This window comes from Crassostrea angulata, chromosome 7, assembly GCF_025612915.1.
Source record: "Crassostrea angulata isolate pt1a10 chromosome 7, ASM2561291v2, whole genome shotgun sequence".
Taxonomy (NCBI): Eukaryota; Metazoa; Mollusca; class Bivalvia; order Ostreida; family Ostreidae; genus Magallana; species Magallana angulata.
In genome coordinates this window covers 6,818,274-6,842,530 of record NC_069117.1, presented here as the reverse complement: position 1 = coordinate 6,842,530, position 24,257 = coordinate 6,818,274, and the positions used below count along the sequence as shown (strand labels likewise).

At 37.0% G+C, this 24,257-nt stretch overlaps 3 protein-coding genes across 12 annotated transcripts in view; 2 read left to right on the top strand and 1 right to left on the bottom strand.

Annotated features, from left to right (window-relative positions):
• LOC128156852 (uncharacterized) overlaps positions 1-3,367 on the top strand; it is a 35,181-nt gene extending 31,814 nt beyond the window's left edge. For 4 of the 5 annotated variants that reach the window (XM_052819162.1, XM_052819166.1, XM_052819161.1 and 1 more), the window contains 5 exons: positions 74-265; positions 401-450; positions 616-751; positions 1,263-1,386; positions 1,517-3,367. In XM_052819162.1, the coding sequence (XP_052675122.1) occupies positions 74-265; positions 401-450; positions 616-751; positions 1,263-1,386; positions 1,517-2,328 (1,314 nt within the window). In that variant the 3' untranslated portion in view covers positions 2,329-3,367. The remainder of the gene's footprint in view (positions 1-73; positions 266-400; positions 451-615; positions 752-1,262; positions 1,387-1,516) is intronic. The other variant, XM_052819165.1, reaches the window with a different exon arrangement.
• Positions 3,368-3,941: 574 nt separating this feature from the next.
• On the top strand, positions 3,942-14,366 carry LOC128156853 (serine/threonine-protein kinase DCLK1-like). Of its 3 annotated transcripts, none has more exons than XM_052819169.1 (16): positions 3,942-4,141; positions 5,354-6,075; positions 7,073-7,169; positions 9,001-9,120; positions 10,391-10,476; positions 10,815-10,848; positions 11,335-11,434; positions 11,562-11,619; positions 11,938-12,057; positions 12,395-12,541; positions 12,806-12,939; positions 13,122-13,199; positions 13,325-13,421; positions 13,600-13,680; positions 13,796-13,900; positions 13,996-14,366. In XM_052819169.1, the coding sequence occupies exons 2-16, from the start codon at positions 5,377-5,379 to the stop codon at positions 14,107-14,109; spliced, it is 2,070 nt and encodes a 689-aa protein (XP_052675129.1). In that variant the 5' UTR covers positions 3,942-4,141; positions 5,354-5,376; the 3' UTR covers positions 14,110-14,366. The 3 variants fall into 3 exon arrangements, with proteins under 3 accessions (XP_052675129.1, XP_052675127.1, XP_052675128.1); XM_052819167.1 differs by lacking the exon at positions 3,942-4,141 and adding an exon at positions 4,250-4,398; XM_052819168.1 differs by lacking the exon at positions 3,942-4,141 and adding an exon at positions 4,744-5,131.
• Positions 14,367-14,491: 125 nt separating this feature from the next.
• Positions 14,492-24,094, bottom strand: LOC128156854 (solute carrier family 49 member 4 homolog). 4 transcript variants are annotated; one of them, XM_052819170.1, is made up of 12 exons: positions 24,025-24,094; positions 22,128-22,531; positions 21,945-22,035; positions 17,704-17,867; positions 17,457-17,549; positions 17,323-17,367; positions 17,087-17,216; positions 16,874-16,982; positions 16,662-16,729; positions 16,417-16,535; positions 16,069-16,251; positions 14,497-14,764 (listed from the first exon to the last, which is right to left on the bottom strand). In XM_052819170.1, the coding sequence occupies exons 2-12, from the start codon at positions 22,510-22,512 to the stop codon at positions 14,631-14,633; spliced, it is 1,521 nt and encodes a 506-aa protein (XP_052675130.1). In that variant the 5' UTR covers positions 22,513-22,531; positions 24,025-24,094; the 3' UTR covers positions 14,497-14,630. The 4 variants fall into 4 exon arrangements, with proteins under 4 accessions (XP_052675132.1, XP_052675131.1, XP_052675133.1 ...); XM_052819172.1 differs by lacking the exon at positions 24,025-24,094 and having other exon boundaries at positions 14,492-14,764; positions 16,138-16,251; positions 22,128-23,983; XM_052819171.1 differs by lacking the exon at positions 24,025-24,094 and having other exon boundaries at positions 14,494-14,764; positions 16,662-16,725; positions 17,087-17,160; positions 22,128-23,982.
• Between the last annotated feature and the right edge of the window lie 163 nt (positions 24,095-24,257).

Sequence of the window (24,257 nt, the reverse complement as noted above, 5' to 3'; positions counted from 1 at the left end):
ATTTTTAAAAAGTAGTATTGATTGAAATAAATTGTAAAAAAGAGATAACTCCTACTTCTGTGTGTTGATTTAGGAGGAGGTGGATATAGAGACAGAGATAGAGACCAGCATGAACAAGTTGCTGAGGAAGCAGTCTGACACCGCCTGGGAGTTCTTCAACCCGAGCTGTAACGTCCACTGTATCAGCAAAAAGCCACACGCCAAGCGCAAGACCAACCTACAGGCCATCTCCAATAGCTTCAGGGACGAGATCCACTTCAAAGAGGTGTGTCTGTTGTAGAGACGTATTTTGTATAAAAAAAAAAAAAAAAAATTTAGTAAGAATCTGTTTCTCAGCAATACTTTATTTGGAAATGAGAAATCAAGTAAAAATGACTCATTTGAAATGCATATGTTACAGGGTGTGCTGAATGATGACAAAACAAGGAAAGTTCAACAGAAGAAGGCAAGGTTAGTTACAAACTTTTGCAGCAGCAAGTTATTTGGAATAGTTTTAATATGTTACCCTGAGATAGGCAGCTATCAAGCTGGTACATTTTAATATAATAATATGCTGAACAACAATACCTTTGTATTGTCCACTTCTCCTGATTGAATATGTTTGGATGTGCACAGGGAGAAGCAGCGCCGTGAGGATATGAGACAGGCATTTAAAACTTTAGCTGAATCCATGTATGGGGAGGACAGAGATAATACAAAGTACTGCGAGATCCTCAACCACACCGAACCCAAAGTACAGCTACTCAACAAGGTTAGTTCGGACAGTCAGAATACAAAGGACAGTTGCTCAAAAGTTCAGATATTCAACTACACAGAATACAAAGCATGGCTGCTTAACAGAGAGAAATTTAATTCTTCAGCCACATATCATATAAAGAAAATATACATGTGTTCTACCAAAAAAATATAACACGTTGAATAGGTAAGTTTAAAAAATCTCAACAAAATACTAGATACACAAATCAATGCAAAGATAAGTTGAATTAATTGACCACCCAATGTACATGTATGTGGTACAACTCCTCTTTTGATTGTACTCACTCCAACCTTACAATTAAACAAGTAACAACTGATACACAGCCAGCATGTACACTTGTTAAGTGTAAAAAGTGAACAATCTGTATGGTGTAAAACTTAAAATCTTCATGTGACATGATGTACTCATAGAGAATTAAAAATTCATAACATCAAAGTCATATATAAAAGGGCAACTTTATGTGAACATTGTAAGAAATTGCAGACAAGTCTCTAATTGAAAATAGGTTTTGTTGCAGGCCAAAGAGAAAATATCCCAGATGGAGGAGATGAGTCGACTAATGATGAGTGAGAACCAGTCGTCTCAGGCCCGCAATACCCTGCTCAAGGACCGACTGCAGAATCTCAAAGGTAGGGGGCGCTTACAATGCTCCTGTTGAGCATGTACAAACTCAATTTTATCAATTAACACTCAATATGAAGAGATACATAAAGAATGCTTAATAATATTTGTTTAAGATTACATTTAACCTTATTTTAGAACACATTATCAAAGAGCGGGGAATGCCTTGGATGGTGCTACAAGCACATCTAGACAAAATAGCCAAGGTCTGCAAGAAAATATTCCAAAACATGCCCGCCATCCGTAGACAGCGAGCCATGGAAAGGAGGGCCTCAGCTGGTTCTCCAGGGAGTGCGTCCAAAGGGAACCAGCAAGTATTGTACAAGAGGTCTGGCATTCTTTCCCGTCCATCTTCGTCTGCTACTTCAACGGTCACCAATGGACCAGTGCCAATACAGATGGTTTCCTCCGAACAGGTCAGAACCATGGCAAAGCACCAGGAGATGGCCCGCGCCAGAGAGAACATTCCTGCACGACCCGACATCTATATAGACTATGCAGAAGAAGAGAATGAAATTTGTGAAGACATTTTGAGGCGCGAGGAAAAAAAACGCCGCAAACAGATTCATGATGTTAATATCAATGACGACCTTTCTTTTGAAATCGGTGACCTTCCGAGTTTGTTTAGGAAGTCAGAATACACAGGCGGACAATCTTTTGTGGACAGTAATTCAAAAACACCAGGAAATGAAGTCAGTATTTCTGAAACTGATGATGATCGAGTGATTATTGCAGACGATTACGATGATTCAGGGAAAAAGTCGGTCTACAGACTGAACTCGTCCAACCCAGTGGTAGAGGTCCCCATGAACAACAGCGGAAAAATAGCCATAGCCAGCCTACAGAATGAGGCGCTGCAGAACTCTAGCCAGTGTGAAGACAGCTTTGAGGAGGAAGAGAGGCCCATGCTGGTCATCTCTGAAGTTAAAAGCCTCTCTGATGACTCCTGATAGCGACAGAAGTAGTAGATATGTGTATAACAAAATGTTCCTATGAAGTGATTATAGAAATTCCTCTTAAGGCAATTTGAATAGTATTGAATTCATCACTAATTTTATAATAGTTCTATCATGTAAGAACAATTTCAGATTGAGAATATTACAAATTTCCACTTCTTATTCTTATGATTTTTTTAATATGTTACTTATTAATTTGTCATTCCTGCTTAGTTAGAAACTTCCAGTATAGAGCTATGAGATTAATTGCTGTAGAAATCCAGTGTTGGGCTGTATAGAGAGCATATACTAGTTAACATGATATGATGAAGTTTGTTTTTTAGAGTTGCACATGAAGGTATCTGTGCAAAGCCCTCGATACATATGTGTGATAATGATAAAACCTTGTTAGAAAATATTATGTGTTCATACTTTGTTATTTCTGATCATTGAAGTATATCTTATGTTTTGTATGAAATCCGATGCTGTTGAAGCCAGTTCTTGCTTGTGTCTTTGATGATGATGAATACTGAACTAATGTTTGGTGAAGTTTATTTGAAAATGTGTTCATGGTGTGAATTGTTTAAACCAATCATATACATCATACATTGTATGAATGTGTGTAAGACTGTATTGTGACCATCCATGTGTGTCAGATGAACTGGCTTTGTGTGTAAGGTGTGTAATTATCCAGTCATGTGTAGACATTGAATGTGTATTGGACTGGCTGTGAGTTTGTTATGTTGTGTATTGGCCAGTCTTGTGAATAAGACATCGAACGTGTATTGGACACTGAATGTACACTGTTATGAATTATCACGTATCTGTGTATGTCCTTTAGCTACCAGTGTGTGTGTGTGTGTGTGTTTATTACTTTCTACACATTATATTCAGTACACATACATGTAACTAGTGTTATATCCTATGATGGGGCTTGTTTCTTTCATTGCAGACAGGACAGTGTGTATTGTAACACGGATCTTGGAAGCCTGATGCTTGATGCGGGTATCATTACAAGCTTGCAGAATAATAAATCCTTTGTATATGAAACGTCTTGTGTGGTTTTAATGCGTTACATTGACAAAGAAGGACAACTCTGTAACTCTTGACTTGCTTGGTTTGCTTTCGATTACATGTATCTGTGTGACCACTGCCAAAAAAATAAATCCGACTTCTGTATTCACTGTTAATGTACACCATACAATGTAATAACGATGAATCGATTTATTTTTTTTAGCCACATTGTAATTATTTAATGCATCTATACCATATACACATATTTTAAGTATTTCAACCATTGGTCGTGCGGATGTTACAAAATGTATTTTAAGAATACTATGATTATGATACTCAGTGAATATTGTATTGACAAACATGGTAATTCGTGCGTCCAAACTCCTCTTCTTCGTTATTAGCAGCGGATTATGTGTAAAACGACTCGTGCAAGTTGTTTCCACTTTACAAGTTGTTTAATACAAGATGTTGAATGTAGCGTATATATGAGTTATACCACTCAATACTTCTTTATTAAGAAAGGTTACATTAGAACTGCTCGTTTTAAAACCTGAGAAATTAAAACGTTTATCATTTGTGAGAAAAACGAAGTACGTTATGGAACAGCGCTAAGTTTAAATATTGATCGCTGGGCCCGGAGTGTCACTGGGATTCCTCCGTAACTAGCACGAGATTTCTCCCGCCATCTCTCCCTCCTCCTCCTCAGCAGCAGATAATGTATGCAAAGAACATGTTGTCTGGTATTGGACTGTTGTGTCGCGGTCTGAACAAAGGAAAGCTGCCTCTCTGTTAGACAGGACGGCCACTGTTAGAGGTAAGGGCTGTGATCAATTTAAAGCATTCAGAGCATTATTTTAATTTTAACGATAAAAAGCCACTGACTTCTTATTAACATGCACTTGGTAATCGGATCAAGGGATTAATACCATTTTGTTTGTTGTTAAAGAGCGTTGACGATCCTAAATGGTTAAGGCATTAAGTCAGATCAAAGTGACATTTTCCAAAATTTTCAGCCCTGGTTGGGATTATTGTTGGTAGTTTTGGAGTATTGAGACACGATGAGAGATAAGGGTAGGATTTCCTAGTTTATTATTAATTTTGTTACATTGGTCTTATTCTTAAGATAAATGGTCGAGAGTGTATTTTAAGAATTAATTTACATTGACAAACAAACGATCAGCCGTTTATGTACGCTCGATTTAAAGTTCACGCAGTTGATCAATTGGATATCAAAATTCTGAAAAAATACTGTATACCCGATGTATACGATCTCTTTATATTGGAACAAAGTCTTCAAGCTGAATTCAGAACACAATGTACAGATCCTCGAGATTTTAACGATATGAGCCATTTATTAGACAAGCTTCATTTGACTTTTGTATTCAGTTGTATCTCGCAATATTTTGTGATAAAATGGGGCCATTCGAGCCCGCGATTGATGAGTTTTAAGTGACCCCAGACGTGTAAGTGTGTCTTCTATAGGGTGACCCCTGCGAAGAGACCTTCCCGACCCCCAGACAAAGACCAAGCTCGTGCAGCCTAGCAGATACCTATTGTTTCATTTAGCGAGGAACAAATCTATCGCGGCCATTCTACGCAGAAAATTAGCTGCTTTTTGTCTGTGTCAACAGGCTCTTGGAGTTAAAGTAATATTGGCACCGTGGTCAAACATAACTTGTTATTATTACACTCTGTGAGTGACCGTGTCTAAATAATATTTGTATCTACACGGTATATCGTGGAACATTTGTGTAGGGGACTTTAAGAGGCTTATGTGAATACACGAAAAAGGAAAGATGTCTAGGTATGTTTGTTGTATACTTAAAGGGTAAAAAACATACAGTGAACAGTTGAAATAACACGAAAAATCCAATCATCTGAACCATTTATTCAGCATTAAATTGCAATATGGGACTTTAATTTCTCTGTATAGGGACTTTACGGCAGTTCGAGTTTGATTTTCGAACTTTTATTTGGTAATGTAATGTTTGGTGAAAGTGAAATGGCATACTTTCTTTTCTTTAAGTTCTGACCGTGGGTTCGGTGATCATGGAGAATGGACTATATGACGAGCACTTTGCCTCAGACGAGCGGTTTGGAGGGGTAAAGTACTCGAAACGTAGCAACGGTCGGAGCAGCCCTAGCCACAGCGCTCACGGGAACCTGTTCCGTCACAGCCTCATGAAACACTCGGACGACAAGCGCGCCATGAAAGTTCGCTTCTACAGGAACGGGGACCGGTTCTTTAAGGGAATCGTGTACGCTGTTTCCGCTGAGCGCTTCCGGACCTTTGAGTCACTGATGGCGGAATTGACTTCGAGTCCGGTGTGTGATAAGAACATCCTGCCGAACGGAGTACGGTACATCTTCACGGCGGAAAACGGTCACAAGATCCGGACCCTGGACGAACTAGAGGAGGGCGAGAGTTACGTGTGCGCGTCCACGGATGTGTTCAAACACCTGGATTACACGTGCATGCAGGGTCCACACTGGAACGTGAACAACAAGGCCCGGGGGAGCGGGCCGTTACTGGGACATCTCCAGGGCCCGGAGAGCGACTTCAAGGACTACGTAAAGCCCAAGTTAGTGACGGTGATCCGGAACGGACCCAAGCCCCGGAAAGCCGTCAGGGTGCTGTTAAATAAGAAAACGGCCCAGTCTTTTGACCAGGTCCTCGCCGACATCACAGAGGCCATTAAATTGGACTCTGGGGCGGTCCGCAAAATCTTTACCCTAGACGGAAGACAGGTAAATGATGTCACAAGGGCGTCACATTTATTTTGATGTATTTGGTGAAATATTGAATGGAAACCTTTATATACTGTATAATAACATGCTATTTATTAGTTTCAACATCTGTCATTAAGTCTCATCCGAGGACACTATGTCCAACTTTTGGTAGGCATATTCTCTCAGCTACAATTACATTTACCCAATGTTTCATTTACATGTTATGCCGTATATTGCGTTTGGCGTGTCTGGGGTACCTGTTCGTAGGTAACGTGCAATCGATTGTCAAGTTCTGAAATTGCAATTAAAATACAATGGTCGATCAAAGAGGCTTCGATTGACGACTTTATTAAGATCGCTGCATGTTTCCAAGATAAGCTGTAGGATTGTCATTGATTGGTGAATACATGCCACACGGTAGGTGTGTCTAATTATAATTCCGATAATCGCTCGTCAAAATTAATAACTTTTCTGTTGTTCCTGGCGGACCGTGGCTTGTACAGTGCACTGATAGGATTATTGGATCCCAGGCCGATCTGTATTTAAAATTCGCATGTCAAACACACGGGGTACGGCTTTATTAGGGCTATAATATGTTTTTCTGTGAACCTTTAACATAAGTATACATAAGGTTTTAAAACGATCAACGTCGTTATTTGAACAATCGCGTTATGCTCCGTGCGGTGTCCTATCACTGTCAGACTGTCAAACGGGGACGAATTGGAATCCGACCAGTCCTCACAGAGAGGAACAAACGCACATCTGGCTCATGCTTCCAACTCAAGCAGCCCCACTTTTTTAGATCCCTCAGGGGCAGGACATCAAATATTCAGAAAGGCTAAGTCCATTCTGTCGCATTGAGAACATCATTCTGTTCCAATCGATCTAATCTGTCACTCGACTAATTTTACTGAGAGAGAGAGAGAGAGCGAGAGAATGTTATCCAATTCTGTTAAATAAACTTTCTGACATAAAGTAGATCCTGTTTGTTTTACCAGTTTTACCGCCATTTCAGGTGTCCACGTTGAGGGATTTCTTTGGGGAGGAGACCGTGTATATAGCGTACGGTCAGGAGAAACTCTGTCAGGACGACTTTGATCTCGATGACAATGGTAAGACACCGATCTGATCAGACAGCAGTGGCGGTATACCACTATATATCATATACAATCGAACAATAGTATATTAACGTACCAATGTCAACTAAACGCTGGTCCAATAAAAGTATGGTAATTATCACAGTATAGTAATGTGCCACTGTCAACTAAACTCTGGTCCAATAAAAGTATGGTAATTACGACAGTATAGTAACGTACCACTGTCAACTAAACTCTGGTCCAATAAAAGTATGGTAATTACCACAGTATAGTAACGTACCACTGTCAACTAAACTCTGCTCCTCTAAAAGTATGGTAATTACCACAGTATAATACACAGTACAATAATGTGCCACTGTCAAATAAAGTCTAAACCTAAAACATCTACTGTGTTATACATGTGTATCAACCCTGATCCAACAACAATAGTAATACCCTTCAATAAACTCGGATAAAACAAAAGTGGTGAAATGCAAGGTTGCTAATCTAGTCAAATCATATCCTTATTCTATCAACATTTATGTCAATGTTAATGATGAAGTTAATGTTATAATAAGATCAAATGTGATGCCTTGTAGTGGTATTGATATTATCACTGCTTGTCTACGGTCCAGATCTAATGGACGAATAATTTACCACCTTGTAATGTATGTCAGCGAACTCCTATGTATATGGGGCAGTGATGATATATCACTCTCTGTTTCATAGTGTAGCAGAAATCGGCATACAGTAGCAGCGCTTTGGATTTTGGCATACCGTAACTAGCAGCGCTTTAGATTTTGGCATACCGTAACTAGCAGCGCTTTAGATTTTGGCATACAGTAGCTAGCAGCGCTTTAGATTTTGGCATACCGTAGCTATATACATGTAACAGCGCCTCAAGAATTGAGCGACAGACGGAGGCAGATTGCGGTGACCAATGTAAATGAAGGTTAAATACGTGTGACAAAGTCCGTCTTAATCTGGAGGTAGAGCAGAGTGTTTGCTGAATCCTCGGTAACCTCTCTGTATCAGCGCTGAGTCATTTCATGCAGACTCTTTCAGGGACAATATAGGGAAATTATTGGTCAGGGGAAACTGTTTTAGGAGCTGCATGACAGAAAATCAATAAGTTTAGTCACTCTGAACAGACAAATCGTTTCTCCATAACGAGCCCAGACAGGGACTTGCTGCTGAGTAGACCTCCACCACCCGTGATTATTTTATGGTGCCCCGGATTCCCCCGGTACTGCCGTGAACCTATCAATGATGTAAAGCTTCCTACGCCACATTTCTCCGACATTTCCTCTAGTTTTGACAGAGTCGTTTCCGAAAAGGATTATTTTTTTGTTATTTGAACCTCTTTTATTAACATTTATCATACAATCTCTTCCCAAATGTGCGACATGTTAATATATATAGTTACTCTTTAAATTACCTCCCTCCCCCATCTCTCTCTGTATTTGACTTTCTCTGTGCAAGTCTTATTTGAAGTCGTTGCTAAGATTTAGCGGCTTCCAAACCATGATAAATCAGTCTTTAACAGGCCTTTATTTGGCTTCCTGTTTGAATTTGGCTTAATATGTATTGCCATGGTTTAATACTCTGTGAATTTAACTGCTTCATATAAAACGGGAAGAGAGAGAGATTTCTGTTATGTATCGATCTAACCATTCCAAGACTACAAGGGTCTCTGTTGGTTTATTGCCCTCGGTCTCCAATTCCGTGATTCATATTTGAATGTATGATTAGTTACGTAATATGGTAATTATCGATCTTTTGCGTTACCTTCCCTAAGAATTAACCCTTAATCTCCCGGACTCTACCAGGTATGCACCACTGATTGATTTTTCTGTCTGTTTTGTAGAAGTTAAACTGGTGTCTCCATATAGACCCGTGCAATTCACGGAGAGGGTGACTCTGAGGTCACCAAAGACGTCACGTCCGGCGAGCAAGTTGTCTCTCTCCAACCGTAGTCTCAACGAAGGTAATGATGATTGCTATGGATACTGCTAGGTCAAATTATAAGATACTGCTAATTCAGATTATCACTGTAATAAAGTTTAAGTGATACATACTTTAAAAAATTATAAGAATCATTTTTGTAGTTGTATAATAATATACATGCCTCCGATACTGTTATATAAAAATACAATACAAATGAGATGTAATAATTGAAATATTAGTACTATAGTAGATATTTGATTTGGTTAAAGCATTTTTTATTGCAATAATATACAATAATATATAAGTTCCGAAACTTAGACCGCCATCCCTACTGCACCTCAATAGATGCTGGAGAAAATGTATCCATGCATATAAATTCATGAGTATTCTGGTCATGGCACCAGACTTGTCTCAAACAAATGTAAAGCGTCGCTCTGTATGAACTAAAAATGAATATTTACTCAGTTTACATAGTCTGCATGCGCTAATAGATTGAATATCGAAATACATTTCTTTTTATATAAAACTAATGCATGTTATCACTTCAATATATGTATATCGAACAAAAATACATGTTCTGCTAAATGTTCTTTTAATGTAGTACAATTAAGTTGCAAGGTCGAGTATAATATTTCTGAATTCAATTTCATTTCAAAAACAGTACGAACAAGAATTTAAAGTCAGCTTGGAAATAGTTTTTTTTAATGTACTTTTAAGACGCAATGAAAGGACACTTAATTTGGTCTTCAACGAAATCGTACTTCTCACTCTAGTTTTATCTGTGTGACATCGGAGAACCTCATCCATCACGAGGCTCTAATGAAATCAGAATGGTGTTATAGACGACTTTGACAACTTCACAGGTTCTCAAACGGCTGTCAATTAGCTGCTAACTATGTTCGACCGGGTTCCATATTTTACATTTTTAAACTGTTTACCATGTTACTGACAGGTTCGATATCTCTTGCTCGCTCCCACAGAAATCCCCCTCTACAGCTCATGGTTTGTGTACCAAAGGTAATTGAATACTCAAACAAACCAACGGGACATTCAAACCATGTAAAGGCCTCACATCCACAGGAAATATAGCTTGCTTGATTAACAAGAACTGACCTCCTCTTAAAAATACAGTACATGCATACATGTATTACATGATTCTGTGTAAGACTCTCAGGGTTTTTTTTTCAAAGAAGGTACTTCAAATACGTTTTAATTACACAGAAAGGTTTAAAGTTGTATTTGGTGGGTGGGTGAGGAAAAGTTTTTTGACCGGAAGTTTATAACATATATTGCATTTCTATTATAATCAGATGTCCTTTCCAAGCGTTCACCCACAGGATCAAAGTCTCCATTGTCATCCCCCAGAACCGGAAGAAAGCTCCGCGCTGTCTCCGCAGTAAGTCATATGCGATGTTTTATCATCGTAGTAAAAGGCTGAGAATTTTAGTCAGATTCGCTTTACGATTCGTACCCCTGAGTGCATATTGATGAAGTACATGTAATTTGAAATGAAGCTACTAGCAAATCTCGAGCATAAAACTCTGGATTCTTTAATTAACCAATGAACAGTTAGTATTATACTTGAATTTCATTTATTAGCAAAAGCACTTTTTCTCTGATTATGGATTTTAAAAAGATTATCGAAAAAATGCAAGAAGAATTATTTGTGTAGATCTAAAGTTACTCAGGCACTATTCTGCGCATTGAGAATTAATTATGTTTTTTTTCTTTCAGCCAAAATATCGAAACGGTAATGGAGAATCGCCGGGTAAGTTTAAATAGGAATCATATTTCTATTTAATGTCTTCAGTGTATGTTAATATTATCGTTTTATTACTCATACTTGAATATGAAGAGACTAATGTGAATCATGACATTTAATCGAAAGTCGATGAGAGAGTCAGCATCTATAAAAGAAAAAATCAATTCATTCTCCCAAAGCATAATTTTCTAAAGGTGGCTATTAAAGCTTATGTTAATAGCATAAAAATTAAAATAATGTGTAACTTGAGTAATCATGACTAGCAAAAATATTAAAAGAAAAATTGTAATTCATATTTTTTGTATTTTCAATTTATCAGAAGCCATTATGTAATGTCTTCATAAACAATTCATTGAAAGTAATACTTTACCTATAAATAAGTGAAATGTAAAACTATTACGTTCAAAGAAAAAAGTTTAATTCGTATTTTATTTAATGGAAATTAACTACATTTTCTTGTATGAATGAGCTCTTTAAATCATTTAAACACAGATGAATCAGAGAACGGGCCAGCTGCATTACGGGCCAAATACGACGTGGGGAGGGTGATTGGGGAGGGGAACTTCGCCGTGGTCAAAGAATGCATGGACAGGTGAGTAGAGGTGATACAAATGTGGAGTAGAGACATCATTAATGTTAATACAACTCGCAGCAGGGGAAATATCTCGGAGTTATAGTTTTCATATTCATTATTTTTTAATTACCATTTCTTTTTACAGAGCTACGCGGAAAATGTACGCTTTAAAGAACATTAACAAGAGAAGATGTAAAGGAAAGGTACGAATGGAGTCAGCATTGATATACAATATGAGAATTATTGATTGTCAGTCAAATGGCACAATTTTAATTGCATTTCAATTTATCATTTAATTAGTTGGTGTTCTGTTTGCATCTATCAATACTTACCAAAGGATAATATTTATCATCTTCGCAAAGATGATATTTTTAGTAGAAAATTTATTAGTGTCACGTGATTCCATCCCAGTGTTTTATTTGAGTAAAACAATTAGTAGTGTCACGTGATTTCTAACCAGTGTTTGAAACGAGATACTAGTATTCTCTGTGACACTCATACTTTTAACCACATAATTCCAGGAACACATCATAGAGAACGAAGTGGCAATACTAAGACGAGTAAACCATCCGAACATCATCTTACTGGTGGAAGAGTTTGACACCAAGGACAGTTTGTATCTAGTCATGGAGTATGTCAAGGTAAGAGTAGAAGAGTTTGTACCTCAAGATAAAAAGAAGGGTTCGTTTGGCGTACTTTTTATTGGAGGAAACTATGATGGGAACATAAATCAAGTGACAATGGAGAAATGATTTTTTAAAAAGATATGTTTTATCTTATTCAATGTTTTTCCAATAAATATTACATTGTAATTGTAATGCGACCGTTTTTCTTCATACTACAGTGTAAAGCGTGATTTAAAATAACAAGTTCATTGCCGGCTTTTTTTTTTTCAATTATCTAATTCAGTAATAACTTCTACGGAAGAATTTTTTATACATATTATTAGTCCTGGCTTGACACGTGTGTGTGTTTCAGGGAGGGGACCTGTTTGATGACATCGCCCTGTCCACTAAGTACACAGAGAGGGACGCCAGCAGTATGATCAACAACCTGGTGCACGCCCTCAAGTACCTCCATAACTTACGCATCGTCCACCGGGACGTCAAGCCAGAGAACCTGCTGGTAAGTTTGAAACATCGTCACAAAGCAAGTCCAGCATGAACCATCATCGGAAACCCATGCACCGTTGGTCTCGCTTCTCTTCTCATAGGTAAGAGAAATGAGAACGACCGTGGGTTTCCCATGATGAGCCAGAAAAAGCCTTTTCAGTCTAGAGCTATCTACTCAGAACGTGGCTTCAGACAATAATCCTTGTACAGCTACAGATGTACACGTGACTGAGGTATACTGCCTGTCTTTATTTTACCTGGTGTTTTGTCATCACAGGTCATTGACCACTCTGATGGATCCAAGTCGCTGAAGCTCGGGGACTTTGGTCTGGCCACGTACTGCGAGGATCAGCTGTTTACAGTATGTGGTACCCCAACCTATGTGGCGCCGGAAATTCTCTCTGAAGTCGGGTAAACCAATGACTTTTTCCTGTTTTAAACTTTTAAGAAAAGACCTTCAGTGGATTTTTGCCAATTTACTTGGAGCCGTATTTCACATCATCCTGTTTAATCAAGATATATATGATGACCAAGAGTTACATGTATATAATTATGATTTCGACGTGTCTTTGATAATGTTTTATTTCAAACAGGTACGACTTCAAGGTCGACATTTGGGCAGCAGGAGTCATTCTCTACATCCTTTTGTGTGGATTCCCGCCCTTTGCAAGGTACCAGTTAAAATCAAAATATGTAGTTCACTGGAATAGTATATTTATAGGATTAATGAAACTATAATCCCATAGCTTGTTGATCACGGTCATGTAATAAACAGGTGATGCTGTGTTCTTTGTAGCCCCAGCAATGACCAAGAGGAGCTGTTTGATCAGATCGCTGAAGGAAGATACGAGTTCACCAGTCCTTATTGGGATGATGTGTCCGAGTCGGCAATGGTAGGGGGCGCTTTTTCAGTTTGTCTGCTTATTGTTGACGCGACGGGTAAAAATAAATCTATCAAAATTTAAATCATCCTGCCTACTTCTTATTCATGGTCACTAGAGATAGTGTAAAGTACAGAATGAGCGTTTAAAAATGTTCTTTAATCTTGATTATCATTTTTTTTTACGATAGGAGCTGATAAGCGATATGTTAGTGGTGGATCCCGCGGATAGACTGTCGGCGGTGGACATACTGGGGCACCCCTGGGTAACCGTGAGTATACGTCACAATACGTCAGTGTGTAGTGATGAAGGGACCCTTAAAGACCTGTGAAAGTCCATACACTTGATTCTTTGTATAAGATCATGTTTTGTTTTTTTCTGTTCAGGCGGAGACGGTGAAAGACGAAGAACTGTCTGTCGGGGAAAATATCCGACACTTTTCCCGGCGGGATAAGCCGTCCCGGAGCCGTGCCGGTATCCGGTTGGTGGCGGTAAGAACTTTAATAACGTGACGTGTGTCCAACATCTGGCAATTCTGAATTGTACACAGCTAGTTGTTGTAACACCTTTGCTATATCATTTACAGAGCACGCCGTTGGACCACCCCTCACGTTATTTCCAGGGACGGAGGGCGGGGCTTACTGTCCCCAGCAAACAACAAACGAGTACTGAGGGAGAGGATGAAGACGAGATCTTCTAGGGTCATCCATTACAATTTATAAATAGACAGGAGACCATTTAATGCTTTTTCATTATTTGCCTTTGAAATCCATGGAGTCAGCCCAAAAAATAATCCCAGGAATTTTACGTTTGCCTCGCTTTCGATGGGTCGATTATCACGTGACTTATTTATTGATGGTGCTTTCGTAGTGGTTTTACTACACAGCTTTAAGTGAGCAGTATTCAGTATTGATGTATTATTGAAATGTTGATGTAAATAAATAAAAATATCTTGAACAGTTCTTCAATTATAAAGTATCTGTCCCACCATTCGCAAATCACAAATGATAATCAATATTTTCATCCCCGTGATAACAATATAGCCACAAATAACAAAACGTTGAAACTATACATTAAATTTTTAACATACAATACAGCATTTTATCGAAACTTATTTGAAGTACTTGGAAGTTGGTGGATCAAGGAATAGTGTCCGTGAAATAGTGTCCGTAAATGATAGTTACGGTAAAATGGTGACAGCGCTGTCAGAAACATCTTTGTTCACAGTTTCGAGTCTTTTGATTGGCTGACTGGTAAATCTATGTCCATCCTCCTGTACTCCTCTTTGAATAAGTACAGCACCACAACGGACAGTAATGACGTCACAAACACCGCCCAGTTTAGCCACATGGTACCTGACAAACGAAGAAGGTACAAACCTTTTTATTACATCTACGTGTAGATAGGCAACGTTATCTACCTGAAGGCGCCACTAAGGCTTCAGAGTTAAACGATTGCTCCACCAACACAATGACAATGACAATTTCTTTATTCTCTGAATTGCATAAGTTACAGTATTGAACAAAAATACATATAATACATACAATGCATGCATTGCAGAGTGACAATACAAAAGTGAAAAAAAGGAAAAAAAGTATGATTAGCAATTAACCTAGAGAGCTTGCTCTCTCAATTATAACTTTAATGAATATACACAGATTAATCAACATTTCATTATTATTAGTATTAAAGAGTTGTTAAAATTTGTAAACATTTGGTTGTGTGTAGAAGTATGAAGGTACATGTATGTAGAAAATAAATATAACACATATTATAAGGTATGTAGAAAACAAGTATAACGAAAATATTGAATTCACACCAATTAAAGAATAGGTCAAAATTAAAACATAAAAATAGCATACTGCTGCTTTTCTTTTGTTGCATTTGTTTTGAATACCATTAATAACACTAGTTTCAAAGGACGCAAAAGTGCAAATTTCATATATCTTGAGATCAAGTATTTTAAGAGAGCTAAATATTTGATCATTAAAACATGGTTAATAAAAGTGGACGTTTATTTTTGAACGTTAAAATTACTGTAAAGAAATCTGATTGAAAAATGTCATTATTAGCATAATATTTATGGTATATTAGCCCATCGCTTATAAACACAACAGAAAAAATCTTTTATTTTCAAAGTCAGAAGGACAATACAGGTTAAGAAATTAAATAAATCAACATATGCATAAAACATTAACTTGATCTGTATGTTATCAATATCGCACATCGGTAAAAAAAAAACTGCCTTATCATTGCCCAAAAGCAAAGCAAAATATCGGGAAAACTGCAAATAACAGTATATTCAAGTATTTCTAGAGCTAAGGGCAATAACTTTGGGTAGAACAGTTCAAACAATGTGATATTGTTCGTTATCGGTAAGCCATTGTTTGCAAGACTCAAGGACCAAAGTTAACTTACTTTATACCGATACGACAGAAAATCTACTCGGCGATGAATAATAGACTTTAAAAGTCGATGGCAATATTTGAAAATAGATCAGTCAATGTAAAACATATGGTTGCGTTCTAGTATGAACAGAAGTTATAAACAAATTGGAAACACTGTTCATTATCTAAAAGCTTGCTCACCCCTCCCCCCACCAACCGAAAACCATAAGTTTCAGCAAAGTGACAGTAGCAGACGAAAATTTCGTGCTTACCTATGTTAGGTATAATTGTCACCAGGAGAAATAAGGTGTTGCTGACAATGTTTAGAAACCCCAATAAACCTGATATAACGGCTTCTGAGACCGGAAACAGGTTCTCGCACGCAATTTCGTAGTAGAGCGGCTGAGTTCCAAGAGTCACAACGCAGGCAGCAATGAACGTGAAATAGAATGACCCTATGAAAACAAAAACGCCAATGCATAGTACGAAAAAAATCTAAACACTGAAGAAATACATGTATTAACAAAATGCTAAGAGTGGTTTACGGTCTTTAATACACATGCGAGAAAATTTCACGATATGATTGGTAGAAATATTAATTAGATTTAATATAAACTTACAGTGTTCATTGGATAATACTTTAATCAAAATTAAAATGAAAAGAAGGAGAGACACAGTGGCGATGCTGAACATGACCATCATTATAACTTTCATCTTGCGGTAAAAGACGTCGGACAATCTATGGATAGAAAACCACACCAGATACTGTATACAGTTAGAGGTTCATGGAGTCCGGGCACTGAATTTAAGATGAAAAAAAAGTGAATCAACCAATCAGATAAGTTTGGAATCTTCAAAGTTTAACCTAGATAGGACCATTCCAAATAGAGTCCCACCAATAGCACCCGAAAAGGACATCCACCCAGCTTCTTTCTTCAAAGGAAACACCATCGATATATGTGCATAGATTCTCTGTTATGATACTTCGAAGGCAGACTAAAATACTCAATGTAATATTTTATCTATTAACAAATTATCAGTGGGGAATTTAATGATAGCTAGGATGCTGAGTCTTACTTGAGATATCCCAAATGGGTGTAGCACGACTTCCGTTGTCGTAATCCACGCGCTGAAAACTGAGGCGGGAATAGCACAACACAACGCCAAGTGCCAAAATCTCCATTGCCTAAATAGCATAAATAATAATAATTCATTTGTAAAAATTTTATGTCTTACGATTTCGGCCACTTATACTAGCAATTGATGTTTGTCGGTGACAGCAATTCTTACCGGAGGGCTGTTTTGAATCCCTCCACCAGCCCCAGTCGTTGTGTATTCGCCGTGACACTGGGTGGTTGTGGAGGCTTGTTTGGGAAGTGTAAAATCACGGAGATGAACAGTAGAACAGAAATGCTACATTCTAAATGAAAAAAACTCGAGAGATTTTAATAATATATGACTTCTTAATATTCCCAAACCATTGGCTCTTTTAAAGTTGTTTTGCAAGAGTGAAGTAAGTATTTTACCTGTGACGTTTAAAACTTTCAAACCTTCGTGTACCTCGTACGAATCTAAAAGAATATTGTTGTTAATTTACTTTAGGTTTTCTATCTTAAAGGAAAGAGATTTACTTAACAATTCAACGAAAGCAAAAACGTACTTGTATATGTTTTGTTTTGTTCACTGCAATTTGAATTCATTGACCACGTGATATTGTCACATAATGCGATTGGTTCCGGTACAACAGCAGGTCCTACAAGTCAGAACATTACTGAATCATTATTTAAACCCTTGAATACAAATTCTTTACATTATCTCTAGCAAGAATTCTGAATGCAAAGCCAAGTTATATGTAGATATAAAGAAATCGACCCTTGATTACTTGATTAGGCTATTCTGTGACTTACCTACGATGAAGACAAGAGCCCCTCCAGCAGCGGCGCTAATTATGTAGATTACGGTAGCGGTGGCGCGCTGAGAGGGCGGGAACCACGTCTCCGATAGGACAGTCGCCCCAACCGCCGTCATGGCGTATGCACAACCGTTCAAGAAAAGTCCAATGGGAATAAGCCTGAAAAAAAAATTAAAATGAATAAAATAATATGTTTCTTTGCTCGTAAAAATACAATAGGAAAACAATTTTCTTCTACCACTGACAAATTTTATCATAACATCCCTACATTGGGTTTCAATTAAGGATAAAATAGAGTGTTGGATACCTAACCTTCTGAAACTTTCATGGCGGATTCTATCCGGGTCCCTAACCTTGGCACTTGTTATCTTCTCTGACAAATTGTCGGTATTGTGATGTTTTACATGTACTACTCTAAACAATAGTTACTTTAGATACTAAACAGTGGTTGTTATATGGGACACGGAATCAGACGTATTGGTCCAGCAACAGCGTTAGTTTCACACAACAGAGCAGATCTTGGGGAAAAAAACACTATCCCAATTTTACAGTCAATGAATAATAGTGAGCTTCTCATGGCGAATAAGTACAAAGGAAGTCAATATTGGACAGCTTGTTCTGATGAGCAAAGTTTATAGCAACATCCCACCGACCGTCTAAGTTCTTGGTAAACCAGCGCTAATAGTGATCGTCCTGAATGACAATCACATTTGATGTAGTTGTTATTTCGCCCAATCTGATTAATAAAATCAGATCCTCGATCCGCTCCTTTATTCTAATGACGCTACACGATGCTTTGATATTAATCAGATTGTTTTTCACCATGATTTGTAATATAATTTGCAAAGTTTACACGCTTTTTAGAGGACGGGGGTGATAAAACTATCTGTGTTATCGAGGGGTATTTATGATTTAAGACGATGTAGTTCTCTCTCTCTCTCTCTCTCTCTCTCTCTCTCTCTCTCTCTCACAAACATCAACTCTTATGCTCATCGACGTAAGGGTGACTGTTGCTCCTGCATCTACAAAAACCTTAACTTTTTTATCAAAAGATCCTTCTTTAATAAGGATATCTAATTTACCAGCTTTATTCATAACAATTTATATGTGGTTGATTCTTCTGAGATTGTTTTTATTTTAATTTTTTTTGGCTATCTACTAGTACACATGATATTTCACTTGGTTGTCTAGCTTGCTCCTGTGAACGCATCCGTCGAGCTTGTTGTGACTGAAATTCTTTATATAGCATGGCACAGAAACAGCTTAAAACAGTTTTGCTGTGGTATATTCTGTTCCCTCTTGTCAAACTTTGAATAGGATTACGAATGTCCAGCTTGCCTTTCTTTTCAGAACTTCAACTACTCTTTGTAATTGCGTGGACCCTGAGGTCCACGCAGAAAATATATAAGCGAGGTTAAACCGGATGCTATGAGGAAAATTCAGCCTGCGCATGAGCTAGCCTGGTTCCTGTGCGTAATGGGTAGCTCAGGGAACCAGGATAGCACACGTTTATCTAATCGGGATCGGGATTCCGTGCTATATGCACACATAAGTTCAAAGGCGCTGTAATTGTAAAGTTGTCGGTAAACAGTACAGAAACAAAGTATTCCTTTTAAAGAACTGATTGGCATGTGATATGCACTATCAGTATTATGAAATAAGTTAATGTTATGCCGAAACTACAACATGCATCAAATAGCATAATTTGCAATGTTTTGTTGTTTTCCGAATACACATGTAACTTAACTTTACTTTTATAGTAGGCGAGGCTAGAGAACTTCCCGATTAAATTTTTTTACGCATTTAAGTATGATTGTATAATTATGTCACTGTATAAAAGTTTAAATTTCAAGAAAACTGCATCAAATTATGAAATTTTTAATTTACACAAAGCTGTCACTGCATAGTTAACAAAGTAGTGCGAATATGCAATGTGTGCGCAAATAGTAGAATTCACCGAATGCCTGATACTATACATGCAAACTTCATTCATCACTGGGCGGACTCCAAAAACGGCGTAAACTCCGAAAACGGAGTATTTGGCACCGTCATGCATTGCGATTTTCTCAACTTCCGTTTTGTAGCTAATGTAAATAATGGAGAGTTGCCTCCCTTTCCCGTAAAAAACGTGATTGAAATATAGATTAAAATCCTTCAGGAGCGTGAAAAAAATGGAAACGACTCAGATATGGTTAATTTTAAAATTTTACCTCAAAAGAAATGTGGAAATGTTTCGGTAAACAACAGGAAAAATACATACAAAAATTTAAACTCGATCACACGTGGTCGACCAGGAAAATCAGACTTCAAATTAACTTGGAAGTAAGGAGATGGAAATTTAAATGTTGCACTCATGTAAGTATTAAAGCCTTCAACAAATGTGATGTTTTTAAAAAAAAATACGACTAATTACGATGTATACAAGGTTTTAAGAAGTGCCGACTGGGCGAGTCATCGCTTGATCAAAAGAACGGTGTATTGACTACAAACGGGATATAAAACTCACAGCTATAGTTTATTTCACACCCTAGCACATAAATAATTTTTAATTATAGTGAAATCATGGAAAAACATTAATTTATTCACTTTTATGGACACCGTCATCGGAAACAGAATTGACCAACTTTGACAGTAAATAAAATTTGATTTGCCCAACGAACGTATACTTTTGCCAAATACATTCTGTTGAAACATGTCTTATAAAGCATTTAAACGTATTTTCAGACCTGCATATGAATAATCCGCTTTGCACAATCAATTTTCCTGAATGCCCTGTTTTCACGTAAAAATGTGATATTTTAACTAACTGCGCATGCGCCGAACTCCTTTTTCGGAGTATTTTTACTTTTGAGAAATCACTTCCGTTTACTCCGTTTTCGGAGTCCGCCCAGACTGTTCATAGATAGATTAAACTTATTTTAGAAGTAAGAACCCTTTAAATTCTGAGATTAAAAGTCAGGGTTATACATACATGTATATGTAATATAACGTACAAATTTAGTGGTTAAAAGCAGAGGGCTAGAGTCGGTGGAATCTCTAATAATCTTAAGGCTTTCACGTTTTCGTTCGAAACACATGCAAATGGTCCACGTATTGTAGTCCTTTTTTAAAGGACAGCAACTTGTTTTCAAAACTTTTCAGTATCATTTTCTTTGACTAGGCTGATATACCTATTACTGCTGTTCCGACACATTTTTACTGTGATGCATTATTCATTCAGCACTTTGATTTATTTCTCTGACATGCACAATGACTACCAAAATCTGTCGGTGAGCCAAACAATTACCCTCTCACTTTTGATTGCTGTTTAGTTTTCATTTAGTCTGGGCACCGCATTTTTGTAAGCATATGATCTACCTTGGGAGTGGCTTTGATAAGTGGAGTGTTGTTGCTAAATTCTATGTTTTAATAAAATGTAAAAAAAACTATGATATGCTAAGTACTTTATAGTACCCAGGATTAACATACCGTTCAACAAAATGTGTCGATTGTTTATCTATTGTCAACGCACCCTCTAATCTATTCATTTCGTCCTAAAGATATGATATACCATTTGATACTAAAGCATTCATGTTTAACGCCACGTTATACAATATAACCTTGATATCCCCATAACACCCCCCCCCCCCTCCCCCCAAAAAAACAACAACAAAACAAAAACAAAACACCAAACCAAACAAACACAAAAAAACGCCACGATGCTGCGAAAAAATGCAATTTGTGTGTGAGTGCAAACGTTTTCGGCTGTAAATCTGAATGAATGGCAAAAACTTTTCAGCAATAACTAAATCGAGAAATAATCCAACATAATGAAATATCAGCAATACAGGGGGAAAAAACTGTTGATACTTTAAACAGATCTATAGGAGGCAGCGACAGATCGGCACTATTTGGTCCTCTAGCCCCGGTACTTGTTATCTTCCCGGACAAACCGTTAATCCTTTGACTTATTACCTCTCTAAAGAATAGATACTTACCATGCAACTGAACAGTTTCGGCTCTATTGGGCCACTGAATCATTGTAATTAAGGTTTTAGTTGCCTTCTCCATGTGCTGCTTGCAACAGGAATTAAACTGACTCTCAGCTTCTTCCAGATTATATACAAAGAGGAGGGTCCATCAGAAAAAGGTTTGGGGATTCCAATAAAAACATTGATATCTAAGAACAAATTCTCTTCAAAAGACAAAATATGTTTGACAAAATACCAACTGATTGCCAGCTAATTTTACTTTTACCATGAATTCAGATCATTGCCGACTGGGAGGGCCTTTAGTCCGGTACCCGCTGCCATCAAGAAGGTGGACAATATCACGGCTGTCCTCATGCCTTAAACCACAAACAAAAATCCAGTTTATGCAGACATAATTAGTTACAGTTAAATGAAACATCATCGCTCGTACTCTATTGATATCTTTTACCTTTTGTAAATACAATCCAGATCATAGGTGGCAAAAGAACAATGGTGCCAATATTTCCATAGTTCAAAGACATGTTGATGTCAGAATCTGACCAATCATAGACTAGTTTAGCCGATTGAGCGATGGGTGGAAACTCCGCCCACACGGCAGTCTGGAGACAACAATTGAGCGAGACAACAGACAATAAGTACCAACGGACGCCGTACACCTGTAGCTCAGTTTCTGGACTACTTTCGGTAGTCATGTCTTCTGGTAACACTCTCGAAAAACTCCACAACTGTCCCGTCTTGGTTTTTTTTGTTGATAAATGATAACAGTTTAAGATAAATGATATCCCAGTACACGCACGCCTTAATATGATATGTTTTAGATAACATAAGTTCATTTTTTTTAGTCCATCAATTCTGCAACAATAAAAAACAAAATGCTTAGATGGTAAGGGATAAAAACTTTGTGATATTGAACGGACATATCTGAGTGTATGTATGTCATATAATATGCATTTTTCTGCATTGAATTTTTAAATTTAGATATCTACAGCAAGAATTATTATGCCAAATTCATGGATTATTTAATGTCCTGAAACTTGATTTCTTTAACATACAAAGAATTTAAAAGCATATGTTAATAGCCTCAACAATCAAATAGATTAACGTGTAGTAAGCGCAATCAAGGCTATCCTTCATTCGTTCATTCACACGTTATCTCCTCCATAAGGAGATTATGACATACTAGTACATCAATGCATGTGATAATTTCTCTAAGGGTTAGCGTTAGTTGTTAATTTGAAAATATTACAAATAATTAAACTCTTTAAATAACAAAATACAGCCTATGAATAGGAGTGGCACTAGTTAAATTATTAGATTTGATTTGTTAATAAAAATACCTCAGTCCGAATTTCCTCTACAAGTTTTCAAATATCTACCCATTGGTTTTTTTAATTAACAAAAATGAAATGACGATAATACAAAAACATTTAAAATATTAAACTACTTATAACGACCTTATTCTCCTGGTATAAGATTTATATGAGGTAAATCATCAAAATTTTGAGATAAGGTGTCTAGCTTTGACATTTTTTTTTAGCATTTTTCAATATTTTTGCATTTTGAGCCATACGATATCTTTATGTTTAAATGAAATAATACCATGAAACAGAAAATATATAAAAAGTCATACTGATTAACATATGATTCTTTAATTTTAATTTTAGAGTACGCCAAAATTTTTTTAGCGGAAAACAAAACCTGCAAAATTAAGTCCGAATTTCCTCTGTTATGCTATAAGTCCTTGAGTCTGATTCCATAATATAGTCAAATATCGAATGTTATGTCAATAATAATTCATTTTATAACTGCTTTTGTGTTTAGAACAAATTTTAGTCATGACATTGAACTTTAAAACAATCCGAGTTTGACAACTCAAACCCTGAGTCAACGGCATTCTTAAAGGTATGAACATGGTGTTTTTTACGCTGTTTTTGCTATGATGGAAACTTTTAAATGCGTTAAATAGATATAATTATTTTCATTTAATTTATTTATTTATGTGTTGGTCACATTGCAACTAGTATCTTTCGAAGGGTGGAACAAACTGCTTAGTGCACTTTCTATATATAGAATTAAAAAAAAAAACAAATCAACTAGTTTTCACTTTAACTTGTAATGATGTGTAGCCCCAGCAGTGATCAAGAGGAGCTGTTTGATCAGATCGCTGAAGGAAGATACGAGTTTACCGGTCCTTGTGATGAAGGGTCCGAGTCGACAATGGTAAAAAGGGTGTTTTTTCAGCTTATCAATTTTAGTTGACTCGACAAAATGCGTTATATATGATCATATATATTTCCTAGCTCTAGTTCGATAATAATACCATGTTATTCTTTCTCATTCCTTACCTTTGAAATCTATCGAGTTAGTTATTATCCCGGAATTACATGTAGTTGTTTGCTTTGCGTCCGAAGTGCCCATTATCCCGTGACTTTTTAAAAAGTTAATTGTGCTTAGTACACTCACTGTCAGGTTTTCTTACAAAGTTTTTAGTGAGCAGTATTCAGTATTGAAATGTTTAGGTAAATAAAATGAAAATGAAAACTTCTTCATAAATTGTAAATAAAATGACCCTTCACAA